Below are 18,124 nucleotides of genomic sequence, written 5' to 3' on the forward strand. Positions count from 1 at the left end.
CTTTTCTATTAAAACAACACATGAAACATACATCAAGCAAAAAGCATTGTGTTCTAAGCTTTATTCATTTGGAAACGTTGTTGTTGTTGCTAGTGTTCGCCACAGGGTGTAAGTAAACAAGAGAAGAAACGGTAGCAACATTGAACGAATCAGCAGAGCAGTGTAGGCAAGAGAATAAGTGTTTCTTCTAGATTTACTCGTTGTGGAACAACACCATAATGTTGTGACGAGTGAAAAAAGAGAACCGTTGTCCACCTAATCTCTAGCTGCAACCTTATTATTATTTTAAATATAATAAATAATAAGTATCACTATCATTGCTATTATTGTTATTATTCTAATTATTATTATTTGAAGTCAGGCACGTTAAATATCAATTTCAAGATGATGTTAAAAGAATGTTAAGGGATGCAAATGAAAGAGAGTATGGTAGAAGAGATACCTGAGTATGAACACAGGAATCCTACTTCTACTGATAGTTTCATCATACAATGAAAATGTGGTTATTTATTAAGATGAATTAACTTTATTTTTCCCTTTTTGTTTATCAAAAAAATAACCTTTTTTTATTTAAAGCCTTCTCATCTAATTACCTCATGACAATATCAAATTGTATTACTGATATCAGTGAACTTGTTTTCATACTACCTTAACTGTTTTCCAGGACGAGTTGGATGAGACCACCTGTGTGTGGGATTCACATGTCATCAGACCATCAAAGAATGACAGAGTACCCAGCGGTCGGCCCAAAGTAATGTACATGTTCCCAGAACTCTACACAACTGAGGACTGCATTTCCCCAGTGGAAGGAGCAGACGCACAGCTGTGTCGGAGTAACTGCACATTCAGACCAGCAGTGCCATGTGACACAGACATCTACAACATCTGCAACCTTCTGATGATGGAGTCACAGTTAAATCTTCCTGCTGATTCTTATCAAGCGTTGGATTTGTACCTGGATTTAAGGAATACAATCAGATCTTCTCTGTGACTTCAGATGAAACTACATTTGAAAAGAACTAAATGAAACCAATCTCACAATTGATCAAATTTTATTTTTACATTTGTGAGTGAACTTTGAAGCAGGAGTGTATATACTTGGTGTTCATGTTATCTGACAGGTGAACTATAAATAAAGAAATATAATAACCCCAGACACCCCTCTGAGTGTTGAAGGTTAGTTGAACTGAATGTATAGTAAAAAATGTTTAATAATTGTACAAAAAATAAGCATAGTGGCAAGAAAAGGATTGTGTAAAGGAATTTCTTCAGATTGACGTCTCACAATAGTGATATTACTTATTACTAGTGTTAGGGTTTTCATACTCAAGGTTCAAACATTTTGGAACTACATAGTATGTACCCACCATTATGTCTTTCAAGCACCTGCAGAAGTGACTACTCTACAATCACTGCTGTGCGAGATATTTAGTTGGGAAGTCACAGTAATATCTTTGTCATTGTTGATCAGGAAATATATTTATACTTGCATAAGAGGAATTTCATTAGAGTATTGCCTTTTCTTAATGGTGCTAATGGAAGTAGACACTTTGTTGTGTATAGGACTGTAATAATAGATGTAATAATATGCTGCCTTTACATCAGTTATTAGGTAGGTGACACATGAACATAGGAAAAACAATAGGGATGATATCAATGAGAAATTCCACCTTTTATTGAACAATGATGGATTACAATTGTTACAGTAAAAGCTTCAAATAAACAAAACAAGGCCAAACATGTTTCTTGTTTCAGTTTCTTGTATTGGTACAGTAAGAGTTTTGGCACAGGCATCAGCTATATGCTGAAAGGACTTTTAGAACTGTGTGCTTATCATTCTGTAAACTAATTTGGCAAAAACTGGAAAGAATCCTTATAGAAAAAGAACCTTACTGTAAAATGATGAATCTATTCAACAACACAATTTTGAATATACTTGTGTTTTTACTCCCTTCTGTTACGATATCTGAGAGGACCCAAACGCAGGACACGGCAGAGTGTTCAAAAAGGGTTTATTAGTGAACAAAGGTGCGGGAAGGATAATCCGGCAGGAGTGGCGAGGAAGTGGAGGCTGGTGACGACAACACGGCGGTCAGAGAATGATCCTGGAGCACAGGAAGAAAACACGTTAGCGTCGGAACATCCAGAAATAAGGTAGCTGATAATGCTGAGTAGCCTGGAGGTTTACCACTGTGGTTTAACAACGATCTGGCGCCGACAGGTTGTGGAGCCTCTGCTGATATGCCGTTGTAGATGGCTGATGAGAATCAGGTGTGAGGGTGAACAGCTGATTGCAGCAGGTGAGCCGGGAGCCAGAGTGACAGCCACCACGCCCACACAACAGGCAAAGGGAAAACATCCCCAAGGAGGCGGCTGGAAATGGACAGCCACCACACCTTCATCAACTTGCAATACATGGAACTTGTATAAGGTGCGATGGAGTTTTTCAAAATGAAGGGTAAACAACAACTTTGAATGCATTACGTGTTGGACATGTCAGTCATAAACACTTAAGTGCTTGAACAGCAACAGTATTTACCTGCTAAATGCAATATGTAGAACTTCAAGTCAGCAAATGCCACAGGATTCAAAGTGCCAATATGAAAGCGAAATGTATGAGATCCCTTGCAACAACTACAGAATATCCATTGTAAAGCAATCACCGGACAGGATGCTGTCTAGCTCTGCACGGAAATTTGGCTAGGAGCTGTAATTGCATAGCAACTCCAGAACTGTGGCACATGTTTGTGCCACAGGCCTGCGACTTAACCCACACAACCTGTTAAAAGTCACTTCAATGCTGTCCTTGCATAGCACAGAGGACCCTGTGCAGAAGCACAAGAAGATCTCTAGTTTCCTTTGGTCAAGGCTTCTCACATACCGTAGCATCGCTCGGTCACTGAAAGATATCTCAGAAAGGACATCATCAAAAGTTCTTCATCCACAGAACTGGCTCCTTGATAACATGAAAGAATGAAAGCTGGTGACAGTCTGATTGGTATGATATTGTGGTCCATATATCCTTTTATCCATACTCTACCAACAGCTTGCCGTTCCTTCTCCGAATAATCTGGCCGCAGTCTGGGCACTCGCTCATCTTCCCCCTCGCACTGTTGCAAAAAAAGCTCCCAGAAGGCGGAGTACACTTCTCTTGAGACCCCCTCACCGTCCAAAGCTTTCTCATTTATTAACTCCATTATCAGTTGCACTTCCATTACTTTCGGATCCATGAAGACATTTAGAACATCCTGAACTATGTTTACCCGTCTGAATTTCACATAGCGGACTTCTTTTTCAGATCCCCTTGGTGATGCTGCATCGTCATTCAGTGTTGAATGCTGAAAGATAAAAACACATTTTAATTAGGTGTGATTACAAATTGATAAGTGAATAAATTAGTTGACAGACAATTAATCATCAACCTGACAAGCAATGCATCAATTCAGCTATTTATTTTTCATGCAAAAGCACTAATTATTCTGTGGGTCTGAATATGATGTTTTATCTCACATATTCTCAATATCTTTCAATTGTTGAATTGTGGTTGGACTAAACAAGTAATCTAAGACATCAGCTTGGGCTGTGTGAACTTGTAATAGCAATTATTTTCTTTTTTGGACATTTTATAGACAAAAACATTATTTGATGATTTATTTTTAATTAAAACAAAAGTAACACTTTGCAGCACTATTACAAAAAACGTATTGCTACAATATACCTGCAAAGAGTTGAGGTGATGTGGATTCCAGGGAAGAGTGTCGTCCAGATCATCACCATAATATCCAGAAATAGGTCCAACCTGTACTTCAAAGTCTTCCATAGATGCATGAATGGCAAGGGCAAGAGCGGAGTCTGACTCGTCTGCATCTTGGTTTGAGGTAGGAAACAAACAGTCCTCTTGAGATGCATGCCTGCTCCTGGATTGACAAAGATTAGTGCCAGCATCATCCAAAGATGGAGAAGACATGACTTCTGTGGAAATCATCTCAGGAGGGGCAAGTCTTGGTGGTCTGCTTGATTCTCTTGTCTAGGTAAAACTAAATGAAAAAAAATAATAAAGTTATCATTATAACAGTGCATGCATGCATGATCAGATTAAATAACATTCATTGATACACATATACACACGTGATTGTGCAAGTGATCATGCAGTCTCTTCAACCCCATTTTCGTATTATTTTACACTACACCTGTGATTTATTCTAAACTAAGCTGTTGTCACCTGTCGATGATACCTAAATGCCACTAGAGGGCCATATCAACAACATCAATCAACCGTTTCTGTACATCCTTCTTCAGAGTTAGATAAAATGACATGCTTGGTTGAATAACTGTTTGAAAAATGTCAGTTCAAACTGATTTCAGTCAAAGTATATAGTTCTAGGGTTTTCAAAAAGAGCCACATTGAATGTTTGAACATGTTGGGGATTTTCAAAGCAATACTGCTCTTTTCAAATTCCTGCATCAACCAATTGTTGTAAAAATGACACAATTTATACAGGAGGCTTACTTCTTCATTTGTTTCCTGCACTGAGTCGTTGGGTGCTGGATCTGAATCTGAGGATCTCTCAATGTGATGCACTGGATGATCTGTTCCGATCCTCGAGGGATGATATCTCCTAGGTTGGTTCCTCACAGACAGTCTCTGCTTTCTCCTGGTCTAAAAATGAAATGAGCAGATTAGCAGATGATAATAATAATAATAATGGATTACATTTTTTATTAGAGTGCTTTTACAGGTGCTCAAAGCGCTTTACAAATACATATTAGACATGTAAGAGTCATTACTGTGGACATTACCCACAGGAGCAAATGCGGGTAAAGTGTCTTCACCAACGCCCCTTGATCTGATGACCAACGCTCTAACCACTGCGCCAAAACCGCCCCATGATGGACTTGTATAGACTGGAAAGTTGTTCAATTAAATACATTTTTTGTTATTTATGTTTTTGGATTTGCAAAGAAGTGAATAGAAATGTAAGAGCCAATATTTATACATCTGAGCAGCTCTTCTAACTCAACTATTACTCCGACTGAGAAAATCAATAGATATATTTATCTTTTTAGGATTTTTTAATGTTACAAATTGATTGCACATTAGATTTAGTAAATAGATATATCTGGGGGGAAAAGGGGGTAAGAGGTGAATGTGCAGTTAATCGGCTTACACTAAATACGTTCACATTTCAAAACCTTATATTTTGAAATGGGCCAACTTCATATTTGTTTAGAGTTAAACAGTGCACCTACACATATGCTATATATTACTTGTATGTGCTTTAATTGAAGTTTCACATTCCAAACAAACGTTTTCACCTGTTTAGTACAATTATGTCTAAAGACTTCCACAACAATACGTTTTTGACTGAATACAAAAGTGGAAAAAGACAAAAATAGCACACCTTGATTGGCCTATGGTCTGTTGGCTCGAAGTCCGAAGATGTGTCGGAGTCAGAGAGCATTATTGTGGCATCCTTAGGAGAAACTTCTTTATCCTTTTCCTTGGAGCAGGTGTAGATGCACAGCATTCGTAGTTTGGTTTGATCGTAAAGCTGTTGCACTGTGTTTTCAAGGGGTACTGGGCAGTGACTAAAATCACGAACGTCAAACTTGAAGTCTTTCAGCGGTCCTTTGGCAGACTTCCCATTTGGAAAAAACAAGGCTTTGCCAATATCCAGTGATATCCATGGTCATTGTTTTCTGGACTGACATGTGCCGCGTCCCACCTCCCTGTCTTGTACGGACCTGGTAATATTTCCCTTTTTGAAAGTTGAGCCATCCTATTTCCACCCTCCGCGAGTCTTTAGAAGCATGTTTATTTCCAACACCAGGGCCGACATCAGGGTCTGCCTTTTCCCCTTTTCCCTGTAGTCTGACTCTTATTTTCTCCATGAGAGATGATTTAAGTGTTGTTCGTTCTCCCGACTTAACAGTTGTTTCGTTTGTCCCCGTTATTTGCCGACAAAAGGCTCGGAGTGCAAGTCGGTCACCATATCTCTCAATATATTTCCCCAACTCCTCATCAGTCATGACATTTATGACGTTAATGTCGATCTGGAGAAAGCAGAAGAAATGTAAACAACGTTAACATACTAGCAAGTTAGCTAAATGAGGAACGAATTGGCCTATAGGCTAAAAACAGTGTAATGCTACATTTAGCTGTATGTGCATGCAACATGTAAACTGCAGAATAACTTACCTTGTCATCTTTCAGTTGATTGATGATATTATCGGGTATATTTCGCCTTTTCAGGAACGTGAATCTGTCCACCTCCCCTGCCATTGTTTATGGGTTGGACTTGGATGAGCTACCTGAAAATACGACCGGAATATGCCGTTCTGAGAGAATTTAACGGTGACGACGTGCAAGCAGGACCGTAATGTCCTTATAAGGAAGTCCGAGATTAAAATATACCTTTCCACTGTTATTTCAATTGAAATGTTGGTCTACTGTGTGCTCCACTTCCTCTTTGGCGCACTGGTTAATAGGAAGTGGATTAAAAAATAAAGTCAGGATAACGGATTAGTTTCGCGTGCGCACGAGAAAGGAACCTGTTTTCCTGACTTTATTTTTTTCTCATATATTTTTTTTATGTCCCTTAAACCGTTTTCCGGACTTTTTTTAAGATACTGTCTCGTGCGCGCGAGATACAAACACGTTATCCTGACTTTTTTTTTTTTTCCCCTGTCCCTTTAGGGCAGTGTTCACCAACCTTTTTAAGCCCAAGATCGCAGACCTCGGCCTAGGTGAAAGGCGAGATCTACCTATTGCAGAATTGAGTGAAAAAGACGGCCCAGGCAATGCTTCCAATTTGAGGCCTTTTATATAGGCTAATTGCATCTGAATTACTGTTACAATGAAGGCTCCATAATCAGCTCACGGTATATAGGCAGGGGTAAAGTGCTATTGGGGGGCGGACCTCACCTCCTCTAGGGGGGTCCGGGGGGATGTTCCCCCGGGAAGATTTTTTTTAAAATATTGAAGTTGAAAGCATCAATCTGGTGCACTTTGAGAGCAACATGAAGAGTTCTATGAATACCTCTCTCAGCACCCATATGAAACAGAACTGTAAACAGATTTTCTTTTTCTTTATGGATATTTTACAAATCACTCCCCTTTTAAACTGTATTCTTGTTTTACTGACATACTGTATAGTAGGCTATTTCATACCTGTTTTTCATGTATTCTCTTATTGTTTGTATAACTATAATGATCATATGAAGGTGTGCCGCGGAAATAATCTTTTGAATAATTTGTGACAAAACCGTTCTAAACACTCAGAGAGTCCTTTAGCTCACCTGAGCCCCTCAGTCTGACAGGAGAGGACTCTCCTCCAGCTTGTTGTGGTAACAGCTCCTTATGTCCGTTAGTTAGTTAGTGCAGCTAGCTAAACAGATGCTAACATCACGGTCCCCGCTAGCACCGGTCCCTCTCTCTCCCTCTCTCCGTCCCTCTCTCCCTCTCTCTATCACACTAAATGCGCTATTGCCACACACACACAGAGCCGAGCTTGAATGACACAAGCACACGTGTATTTCCATGCAACTCTCTGATTGGTGTGGTGTCTTGCCTCTGTTGCGTTCAGTGAACACGGGAAATTACACTCCTGCCGTTGTCTCTTGTGTCATGATGAGGTTCACGTAAAGCACGGTTAATGTATTATATTATTGAGGTGTCTCAAATATACGTTAATCAAGTGGCACCTGCTAACGGGGTGGTGGATGATAGGTTTACATCTAAAAACGTATTTTTCAAACATTATCTTAATTTAATTTTTCTTTCTTTTGTTACTTTTTTTTTTAACGGTCTGCGATCTACCCACACCACACTCGCGATCGACCGGTCGATCGCGATCGACTGGTTGGCAACCACTGCTTTAGGGGCTCCGTATTGATATGATCATTATCGTGATAAAAAAAACAAGAGAATAAAGGAAAACAGTTATGAAATACTATATGGCAGTAAAACAAGAATACAGTTTGAAAGGGGAGTGATTTGTAAAATATTCATAAAGAAAAAGAACATCTGATTACAGTTGTGTTTCATATGGATGTTGAGAGATGTATCCATAGATCTCTTAATGTTGCTCTCAAAGTGCACCAGATTGATGCTTTTAACTTCAATATTAAAAAAAAATCTTCCCGGGGGAAAATCCCCCCGGACCCCCCTAGAGGAGGTGAGGTCCGCTCCCCACTCATAAAAAATAGCACTTTACTCCTGCCTATATGCCGCTGATTATCGAGCCTTCATTGTAACAGTCGCAGGTGTACTGTGTGTTTGCGTGTGGGGAGTGTTGCAGTAGAACATTCCACTGTAGCTCCCCTGGTGTTTGCGCTTTTGTGCGTGCTATAGTGCCCGTAATAGTGTTCACTGGAGTCCAGCACCTCAGCACCCCCACTCAAAATACCTTCCCGCGCCTCTGGCAGCAGCTGATCTGATCTCTCTCTCGCGTCCGGTTAGACTTCACTCACGTTTATGTCCAAATCTATCAGATCTAGCTAGTTCTAGTTAATTATATGACTGCCTGCTTATCAAAGGACCTAAACAATAAGCGTTGCTTGGCAACGGCTTGTGGCTGCAAAGTATAGCGCAGCATTATGTATATGTTTATATGATGGGTCAAAATCCCATGCTCATAAAATGCTCATATCTTTTTTTCTCTTCATTCCCAACGCCCCAAAATAAATAAATAAATATACACATTTTAGTAAAAGTAACGAAGTTTGAGCAGTGTGGGTTTTATATTAACGGAGTTACACATATTTCAAAACGCGAAGTGTAATAGCTGCAGTTTGCCTCCCTGTCAGAATGACAAAGATCCTCAGTGAAGCACAAGCCCACATTTCTCACTAAATTGTAAGTACAACTTATTAAAAAGATCAGTTCAATGTAACTAATGTCATATATTATATATATATATATGTCACATATTAGGACATTTAAAACAACTATTATTTTCCATTTGTCTTTTTTGCAATATAGTTTTTAAAATGTAATGTAAGTAAACTGCTTTTTTCCTATTGTCAAACAAGGTATGTGTCATTCACTGCACTCCGAGGAAGGGTTTCATTGTAAAGAAAAAGATGATACTGGAGAAACTTCAACATGAGGAAGATGTCATATTCAACTCAGTGAATAACTGAGGATGAATACTCTCGGGGGATTGCTTCAGACATGGTAGACATTCATTTCACTGACCTCGGTGCCTTCCATTCTATAGAAAGAAATTGAATACTAGATCCGTTCTCAGGAGATAACAGTCTAATTGAAAGCCAGATACATCTTTTGGCCTTTCTACTTAATTATATATTAACTCTGTAGATTATTCTCTTTCAGGCTGGGCCAGGACCTTAGGTTGTGTGGTGAGAAAATGTAATTGGGCTGTAGAATTATTCCAGAGAAGGTTTTGACAGGGACAGTTTCATTTTGTGATGCTGCCAAGTCCTCCTGCAGTATTATGGTTCAATAGACCAGAAGTTTGTGATCAAACCCCAGAAAACTTTGTGGAGTAATGCCTCTGAATTAATTTCAAAAACGAAAAGTTTCACAAAAAGTACTACACCGGAGTTTTCAGGCCTGGAAGATTAAATTGCATGATACATTATTCCATCAATTCCTAAAACTACAATAGAAATAAAATATCTCTGAGCAATAATCCCCATAGGGACATCATGCTGTTAATGAGGCTGTAGTAAAACTTAAAATGATTGACATGGGATCTGTACTCTTCTTCATGGAATCCATGCATGCAACGTGTTACAGTTGCTCCTGCTAGATTTGTGCTATTTTCAACTTTGAGCTTTGTTATTTGTTACTTGTTATTTTGCTATTCGTAACTTGTATTAGTAACGTATGAAGCTGTGCCCTCACTAAACTTTTTTGCATTCACGCCTGTTGTGCAGCAATCCCATGGCTGCCTTGTTTACCCCAAGGACAGCTAATCACGCTCAATTAGGCTAGCATGGTGGTCGGAACAACGGCTACTGAAATCTGAAGCAGAAAGGATGCAGGGGTACACTGAAGAGATATCATACAATGTTAGATAACTAGCTAATGAAATTGGTGAGCTAAAGGCATTAGCTAGGAGTCAGAAGGAATATCTGGAGTGTAGTTTAAAGTGCTTCACGGAACAATAACTGCACCAGGATATATCTAACATGTTTCCATTCATTGCTTCCGGACAACGTTTACAGCAGTAGTCACCAACCTTTTTAAGCCCAAGATCACCGACCTCGAGATTTCATTTAAAAAACAGATCTTATTTTAAGACTATTTCTGCGCTCATAAAGAATGATAAGAATAAGAATAATGCGTATTGAACTGGTTTCATTAATTAGTGAGTTTATTTAATACTAGAACCGCCAATCGGGTCAATTTGTGTGATGTGTGTTGTGTGTGTGCAATGTAACTTTTTTTCAATAAAATATTAAAGTCTCCCAGTCCCTGACTTTTCCTGAAAGTGTGTTATGTAGCACCCTATGTTGTTAAAAATTGCATTCTAATAGCGGGATTTGACAGGTTTAGGTAGGCCTATACAAAAACCTCTGGCGGTTCTAGTATTAAGGTAATTAGGTAGAAGCCCTTTTTTATCAGTAACGAATTTAGCAGTTGAACATAAAAGTCAACTAACTGAGGGTCACTTGCAATGACAGTGTTGTGTCTAACTGTAAGCTTGTCACTCAGAGTAACCTACCGTTAATTTAGCTGCTGGAGAAGAAAGATCAAGGGGGGAGGGGGGGAGAGAGCTGTGGTTGATGGGCCATTAGTTGTGTAAATACACAGCTGAGAGCTGCCGTTTCATTCAGACTGTTTAAAAAACTGTAACAACGGACTATTTTTCTTAGCGGATGCATGTCAATTTAAATCAATACATACAACTATTTTTTAAATCAATACATACAACTATTTTTTAAATCAATAAAAACATTTTCTAAATCCATAAAAGCATTTCAATTAATATTGGGAGTCATGTCGTTACTTTGTTGAGAATTTGGCCGTGTAATAAGCGGGATAATTTGCAGCGACTTGTTCCTTATGGGGAAAATAACACCCGTCATGTGTGTGTAGAGGTGTGTGTGGTTAAAACACTTTCATGAAGTAAAGGAATTTCCTTCTATAAAACAGCTGTGGGCAGCAGTGAGTGTCACGGACATGAATTCATAGATCAAGGCAGACTGGTGCACACACTCTCCTGTCCTGCCAGGCGACACGCCCGTTCTAAGCCGTGTCCCTCACTCCTCACATCCCAAGCATCCCCACAAGTGTATTATGTTGTTACATCGTTTCAGATGTTATGTTTCAGTTGTGCTCTGTCTATGTTCAGTGATGCAAACTTGTCACCTTTCGGCAAAATTCGCCGTTTTGAATCCAAAATAAGTCGTTTGTGTGATTCATGTAGATCTGCAATACAAATATTTTTGGGGTATGGGGGGGGCTGGGACCCGGAGTAATCTGCGGCCGTGAGCTGTTATGTGCCATCATGACACGCATGGTGTTCTTTTTTTATATATTATAATGAAGTACGAGCTGTGTGCTCGAGTCTTCCTGCCTGTCGGCTCTGCTCATGGATGTATAATAAGGCTCTGCTGCTCCGAGATGATGGTCTAGCTTCAGCAGCTACATTACCTACGGGTGCGTTCGTTAATATTAACTGTGCGTCCGGAGTCACTGTGGCACAGACTAGACTGCTGGTGAACAGCTGTTAGAACGGGCTGTTCAGGTGTTCAGAGCAGAGCTCCCTGTCGGAGCTGCAGAGCGTGATGTGAACTGAAAAGTTTTTCTGTGGCAATATTATTTAAGGAATCGTTGAGCTAGCAAGCTAGCATACATTGTCACTATCTGCTAACGTTAGCTTTAGCCTTCTATTTCTAATAGTTTTTTTCATAGGCTATAAACAGAGGTGGTATAAGTATATATATTGTACTTGAGTAAAAGTAGAAGTACTCAGATCTTGTACTTGAGTAAAAGTAGAAGTACTCAGGTCTTGTACTTGAGTAAAAGTAGAAGTATTCAGATCTTGTACTTGAGTAAAAGTAGAAGCACACAGATCTTGTACTAGAGTAAAAGTAGAAGTACTCAAATCTTGTACTTGAGTAAAAGTAGAAGCACACAGATCTTGTACTAGAGTAAAAGTAGAAGTACTCAAATCTTGTACTTGAGTAAAAGTAGAAGTACTCAGGTCTTGTACTTGAGTAAAAGTAGAAGTACTCAGATCTTGTACTTGAGTAAAAGTAATAGTCCCAGAGTGTAGGAATACACTGTTACAGTAAAAGTTCTGCATTCAAAATGTTCCTCAAGTAAAAGTAGAAAAGTATTATCATCAAAATATAGTGAAAGTAGCGACAGTAAAAGTAGTCATTGTGCAGATTGGTCCATTTCAGAATAATAGATATGATATGTTTTATAATGATTGATCATGAAAGTGTTCTCAAAGCTGCTAAAGGTGCAGCTAGTTTGAATGACTTTGTATACTGCAGGGTAGCTTGTGGATTTACTCCAGGTGAAACTAAAGTCTGATTTAACACTTGATTATATTTCACTTAATTAATCCAGATCTGTGAAGTAACTAAAGGTATTAAATACATGTAGTGGAGTCAAAGTACACCATGTACCTCTGAACTGTAGTGGAGTAGAAGAACAAAGTAGCAAAACATTGAAATACTTAAATAAAGTACGTATCTCAAAATTGTGCCCAAGTATAGTACTTGTTGAGTTTATGAACTTAGTTACTTTACACCATGTGGCTATAAAGATAAAAAGACTTAAGCCTTGCACAGAGGCATGAAAATACATTTTCAAAATGCTCAACAGTGCTGCCAAAATGATAAACTGACTGCTCCACAATTTAAAATAAATGCTTTTATATATTTCTATTAGATGTGACTCTTTGGCGTTTCTGTTATTATTAACACTGCTGCTTTAGTTGTTCTGACTGCTAAAATCCTCTGTCATTCCGTGGGGCGGGGGAGCCGGGGGCTCGGATCCTTGTCACCTTTTTCATACCTGATGAGTTTGCATCCCTGTATGTTAAAAAGCCTCAGTCACCTTAATTCATGTAATAAAAACATCTCAGGTCAGTAAGACTCAAAGCTAAATTTGCAATACCATGTTCAGCTATGTTACAATTTATAATGTTATTGTTTTTACATCAGAAGATGTACATATTGAAATGATTTCTTAACTTACAGTAGGCTATTTTTTACAATGTGTGTTGGAAGGATTTATTAAATTACAATGAATATTGTCATTGTTGAAGGCTTTTAGAGAAGGGTGAACTATAAGCCTGAATTACATAACATTTTATACCTAAAAACAGGGTTCCCCAGACTACGGCCCGCGGGCCGGATACGGCCCGCCACGCCCCTTTGACCGGCCCTCCACCTCTCTGCACCTCACCATTTGAACTGGCCCAAAGAAGAAAAAAAAAAAAAAAAAAGATTATAAAATATTTTTTAAAATATTTTATTTTAGTTGTCCAACTTGTTTTGTGAAATAATAACATGACTCTCCAAACAAGGGCGGTAATCGCTGTTCATTCCGTCACCTGAGATTAGAACTCGAGGCCGTCAGTATGTAGTGGCCAGAGCGGCTCTGGTAGTGGCCATGAGCCAAACAGTGGAACTGTCAATCAGATCGCCAGCGCCTCTATCACGCTTTAAAAGCAACGTTATGTAACATTCTGGTTGACATCTGTTACATTTACATCTTGTTTTTTTAACACTAAAATATTTTTTTATTAACCATTTATATTTTATATAATTTAATATGTGTGTCTGTATTATTTATATGACGTATGTTTATGACCGAATTTCCGCCACCTTACAAGCTGATCGAAGTCATGCGCAGAAAATATTATGCTACAGTTGAACAGCAGTGTAATGGCGTGCAGTAAAGTGAGGAAAATTGACAGAGAGTGTCGGGTTTTTAAAGAACAATGGACCAAGGATTATTTTTTTGTTCCATGGAAGGACCGTGCCATTTGTATTATATGTAAAGAAAATGTGGCCGTGTTTCAAGAATTCAACCTTCGCCGCCATCACGAAACCCGGCACAGAGAGTATGCTAGCTTGAGCGGGCTAGCGAGAGATGATAAGGTTCGGCGTCTGAAAGGCGGACTAGCTGTTCAATAGGATGCCTTCCTTCGTCAATCCCGGGTCAACCTGGCTGCTGTCCGAGCTAGCTACAAAGTAGCTAACCTACTGGCTACCCACGGCAAGCCGTTCACAGACGGAGAATTCGGGAAGGCCATGATGCTGGCTGTGGCCGAGGAGGTGTGTCCCGAGAAGACAGATGCCTTCCGTGGGGTGAGTCTCTCAGCGCAAACGATGACGAGACGAATTGAGGAGATGGGGGGAAACGTGTTTGACCAACTGAGAGAGAGAGCCGCAGAATTCAAGTGTTTTGCTTTAGCCATGGATGAAAGTAATGACGTACAGGACACGGCACAACTGTTGATTTTTATTCGTGGAGTCAACACACGTTTTGAAGTGTCAGAGGAGCTGGCATCACTGAGAAGCCTAAAAGGCACAACAACTGGAGAAGACCTTTTTGTCGAAGTGTGCAAAACAATGGGCGAACTTGGTCTGCAATGGGCTAATTTTGCCAGTGTCACTACAGATGGTGCGCCTAGCATGGTCGGTCGGATCTACGAGGGGTCTAGTAGGGCGCTTGAACGGCGAGTTCGAGGAACGAGGTCTCGCCCCACCGATTCAAGTCCACTGCCTGATTCACCAGCAAGCGCTGTGCTGCAAAGTTTTGAAGTGGGCGTCTGTGATGAAGGTGGTTGTGCACTGTGTCAACTACATCCGGAAAAATGGGCTGAAACACAGGCAGTTCCAGGCCTTTCTCTCCGAGCTGGGGTCTGCTCACCAGGATGTGCTGTACTACACCGAAATCCGGTGGTTAAGTCGAGGCAAAGTATTGCGCCGTGTCTACGACCTGCTGCCCGAAATCAGCACCTTCCTCCAGTCTAAAGGTGAAACGGTACGGGAGCTGACCGACCCGGAGTGGAAATGGGACCTCGCGTTTTTAACTGATGTGACTGAACTGTTGAACCACCTCAACCTACAGCTCCAAGGCAAAGGGAATCTCATCAGCGACATGTATTCCCACATAAAAGCATTCGAGGTCAAACTGCAGCTCCTTGTGCGACAGGTCCAAAAGCTGGACTTCACACATCTCCCTGCCACCCAAAGCTACTGCGCCGAGAAACCAGCCGCCCCTTTCCCAGTCGCGAAGTGCAAAGATGCCCTGGAGATGCTGCAGCGAGAGTTCCGTGTGCGCTTCCGCGAGCTTCATGTCAACAACAAAGACATAAGTCTGTTCCAGAACCCCTTTGCTGCTGACATTGACGACGCACTTCCCTCTCTTCAGTTTGAACTAGCCGAGCTGCAGAATTGTGATGTCCTTAAAGACGCATTCAAGCCTGACCACCTCCTTGAGTTCTATGCTGAGCTACCAGAGGGCACTTACCCAAACATTAAACAACATGCTCTGAAGATGTGTACCGTTTTTGGCAGCACCTACACCTGCGAGCAGACGTTTTCCCGCATGAAGCAAATAAAAAATCCAACGAGGAACAGACTCTCAGATGAACATTTGCATCAAACTTTGAGACTGGCAACCACTAGGCTACACCCAGACATCGGACTTCTCACCAGCCAGAAGCAAGCACACAGTTCACACTGATATGGTAAATATACTGATTTTAACTATTACAATTTTATATAGCTGTAAACATGAACTATGATTTTTTGATGAAATATGATTAATGTTTTTAATGAATTTTAATGAATAATGCTACACTGTATTTGTAAAATCACATCACAAGGAACAACAGGCAGCATATTTATGTAATTTACTGAATGTGTCCAATGTCATCCCTTTATGCCAGGTTTCCAGGCAGCAAGAGAGGGGACTGCAACTGCTGACCTCAAAGATCACTGCCCATCCATCCTTCCTTCCACCCTGGCTACAAGTACCAATTCAGTTCACCTACTGCACATATTGCTGACTTCCCATTCTGTTACTCTCTTCTAGTTTAACCTGCCGAGGGTTTACTGCTCAGTCTCTCCTCCCAATCTCTTCTCTCAGCATCTGCCTCTCCATCGTTGTCTCTCTCTCTCCCTCTCTCTCCTCTCTCTCCTCTTTCTCCTCTTTATGCACTGCCCCTCATCTCAATCTCCTATTTCAAAGGGATGATAATTGTGCTGTAAAAGTGTTTGGGTGCTCATTGCATTTTCACCTTGAACAAAAAAAATCTCACCTGAATATACAAATAAGAGTTGGTTAGTTGATATATTGTTCACCAAGTTTCTTGTCTTGATGATTTCTCATCTCACTGTAATATAGGCCTACCATTTCTATTGTATCACTCATAAACTGTCAATCACCATGTTTTTCTAACCTTTCCTTGCTATTTTTACATGGTTGTTATTAGAAAATAAAAGGAATACCTGTGGTATTTCAAATTGAAAAACATGTGAAGTACTCACTTCTTTTGCAAATCACTTGTAATGATGAACTATTTTGTGCTAGAAATTATGGCTATAACAGGCAGTGGCCTAGTATACAGCCCACATGATCGATCCCGGCCCCTCATCACAGTCAGGAACGATAATGTGGCCCCCAGAGAAAAAAGTTTGTGGACCCCTGCCTAAAAACATAAAAGCCACAATAAATAAGTCACAATTATTGTAGTTATTTTTACCTCCCGTATTGCTTTCAACCCACCAGCTTTTATGGTGTTGTTACGTCACTAACTGTAAGCTTGTCACATACAGTCTATGGTCACTCAGAGTAACCTACTGTTAATTTAGCTGCTGGAGAAGAAAGATCATGGGGGGAGGGGGGGAGAGAGCTGTGGTTGATGGGCCATTAGTTGTGTAAATAGACAGCTGAGAGCTGCCGTTTCATTCAGACTGTTTAAAAAACTGTAACAACGGTCTATTTTTCTTAGCGGATGCATGTGAATTTAAATCAATACATACAACTATTTTTTAAATCAATAAAAACATTTTCTAAATCCATAAAAGCATTTCAATTAATATTGGGAGTCATGTCGTTAATTTGTTGAGAATGTGGCCATGTAATAAGCGGGATAATTTGCAGCGACTTGTTCTTTATGGGGAAAATAACACCCTTCATCCAGTCGAGGATCCCTCCGCTACACTTTGGGATCCTGATCGACCGACGAAACTCCATTAAAATATACATATTTTTGGTGAATTACTGAGTTTAGGCACGTTAATAACGTTTTAATGAAGTTGAATACAGTATATTCATATGTGTCAGTGATTTCATGTCAATTCGGCGAACATAAACATAAATGATCGTGGTGAAGATGATGATTCAATTAGGATTAAAAATCAAGAGCCAGGCTGCATTTCCTCCCGTTCGTTTTTTTCGAATAACAAAATTATTTTGTTAAATAACAACATGGTGATGTTTTGTAAATGATTACATGTCTCTTATTTAGCACAGTAGTATGATATCCGTGACATATGGATCTTAACAAAGTTCCGCTGTACATCCAGCATACTGTATCTCACTTTATTTCACTTTATTTCACATGAGCTCCAGTGTGGAACCCCACTGCACAAAGTTCCGCTGTACATCCAGCATACTGTATCTCACTTTATTTCACATGAGCTCCAGTGTGGAACCCCACTGCACCCCCTGGTGGATCAATGATCCATTGCAGCTGGCTTCATTATAATTACATTTATCTATCACGGGGGCGGTCTCAAGTCAAGCTGGAGGTTTTCCCTTGAGCGAGGGCAGATCACATACCAATCACGGCCCTCGCGTTTCAAACTGTCTGAAATGAATCGCTACATCTGTATGGATACCTCTCTCAGCACCCATATGAAACACTACTGTAAACAGAATTTCTTTTTCTTTATGGATATTTTACAAATCGTTCCCATTTATACTGTATTCTTGTTTTACTGCCATAGAGTATTTCATACCTGTTTTTCATTTATTCTCTTATTGTTAATGATCATATGAAGGTGTGCCGCGGAAATAATCTTTTGAATGATTTGTGACAAATCTCCTCCAGCTTGTTGTGGAAACAGCTCCTTATGTCCGTTAGTGCAGCTAGCCAGATGCTAAAATCATTTG

The 18,124-nt window shown here is 40.0% G+C and overlaps 3 protein-coding genes across 3 annotated transcripts in view; 1 reads left to right on the forward strand and 2 right to left on the reverse strand.

Annotated features, from left to right (window-relative positions):
- The window catches only part of LOC307047234 (uncharacterized protein), a 323,132-nt gene that overhangs the window by 191,704 nt on the left and 113,304 nt on the right, over positions 1 to 18,124 (reverse strand). The gene's annotated exons all lie outside the window — the stretch shown is intronic.
- Positions 1,932 to 6,272, reverse strand: LOC307013048 (uncharacterized protein). The gene is made up of 7 exons (XM_079640276.1): positions 6,200 to 6,272; positions 5,403 to 6,054; positions 4,511 to 4,660; positions 3,719 to 4,027; positions 2,882 to 3,338; positions 2,189 to 2,373; positions 1,932 to 2,105 (listed from the first exon to the last, which is right to left on the reverse strand). The coding sequence occupies exons 2-6, from the start codon at positions 5,526 to 5,528 to the stop codon at positions 2,198 to 2,200; spliced, it is 1,218 nt and encodes a 405-aa protein (XP_079496402.1). The 5' UTR covers positions 5,529 to 6,054; positions 6,200 to 6,272; the 3' UTR covers positions 1,932 to 2,105; positions 2,189 to 2,197.
- LOC307013754 (general transcription factor II-I repeat domain-containing protein 2A-like) lies at positions 14,334 to 16,522 on the forward strand. Its single transcript, XM_079641299.1, has 2 exons — positions 14,334 to 15,692; positions 15,894 to 16,522. The coding sequence occupies exon 1, from the start codon at positions 14,618 to 14,620 to the stop codon at positions 15,686 to 15,688; it is 1,071 nt and encodes a 356-aa protein (XP_079497425.1). The 5' UTR covers positions 14,334 to 14,617; the 3' UTR covers positions 15,689 to 15,692; positions 15,894 to 16,522.

This window comes from Notothenia rossii (assembly GCF_949606895.1).
Source record: "Notothenia rossii genome assembly, chromosome: 7".
Lineage (NCBI taxonomy): Eukaryota > Metazoa > Chordata > Actinopteri > Perciformes > Nototheniidae > Notothenia > Notothenia rossii.

Excerpts from the sequence above, each read along its gene's own strand:
- LOC307013048 (XM_079640276.1), bottom strand. The coding sequence starts at position 5,528 with ATGCTGTGCATCTACACCTGCTCCAAGGAAAAGGATAAAGAAGTTTCT. Across the intron at positions 4,661-5,402 it reads CAGACCATAGGCCAATCAAG|ACCAGGAGAAAGCAGAGACT; the intron begins GTGTGCTATTTT and ends TTTCATTTTTAG. Across the intron at positions 4,028-4,510 it reads TGCAGGAAACAAATGAAGAA|ACAAGAGAATCAAGCAGACC; the intron begins GTAAGCCTCCTG and ends AGTTTTACCTAG.
- LOC307013754 (XM_079641299.1), top strand. The coding sequence starts at position 14,618 with ATGGTGCGCCTAGCATGGTCGGTCGGATCTACGAGGGGTCTAGTAGGG.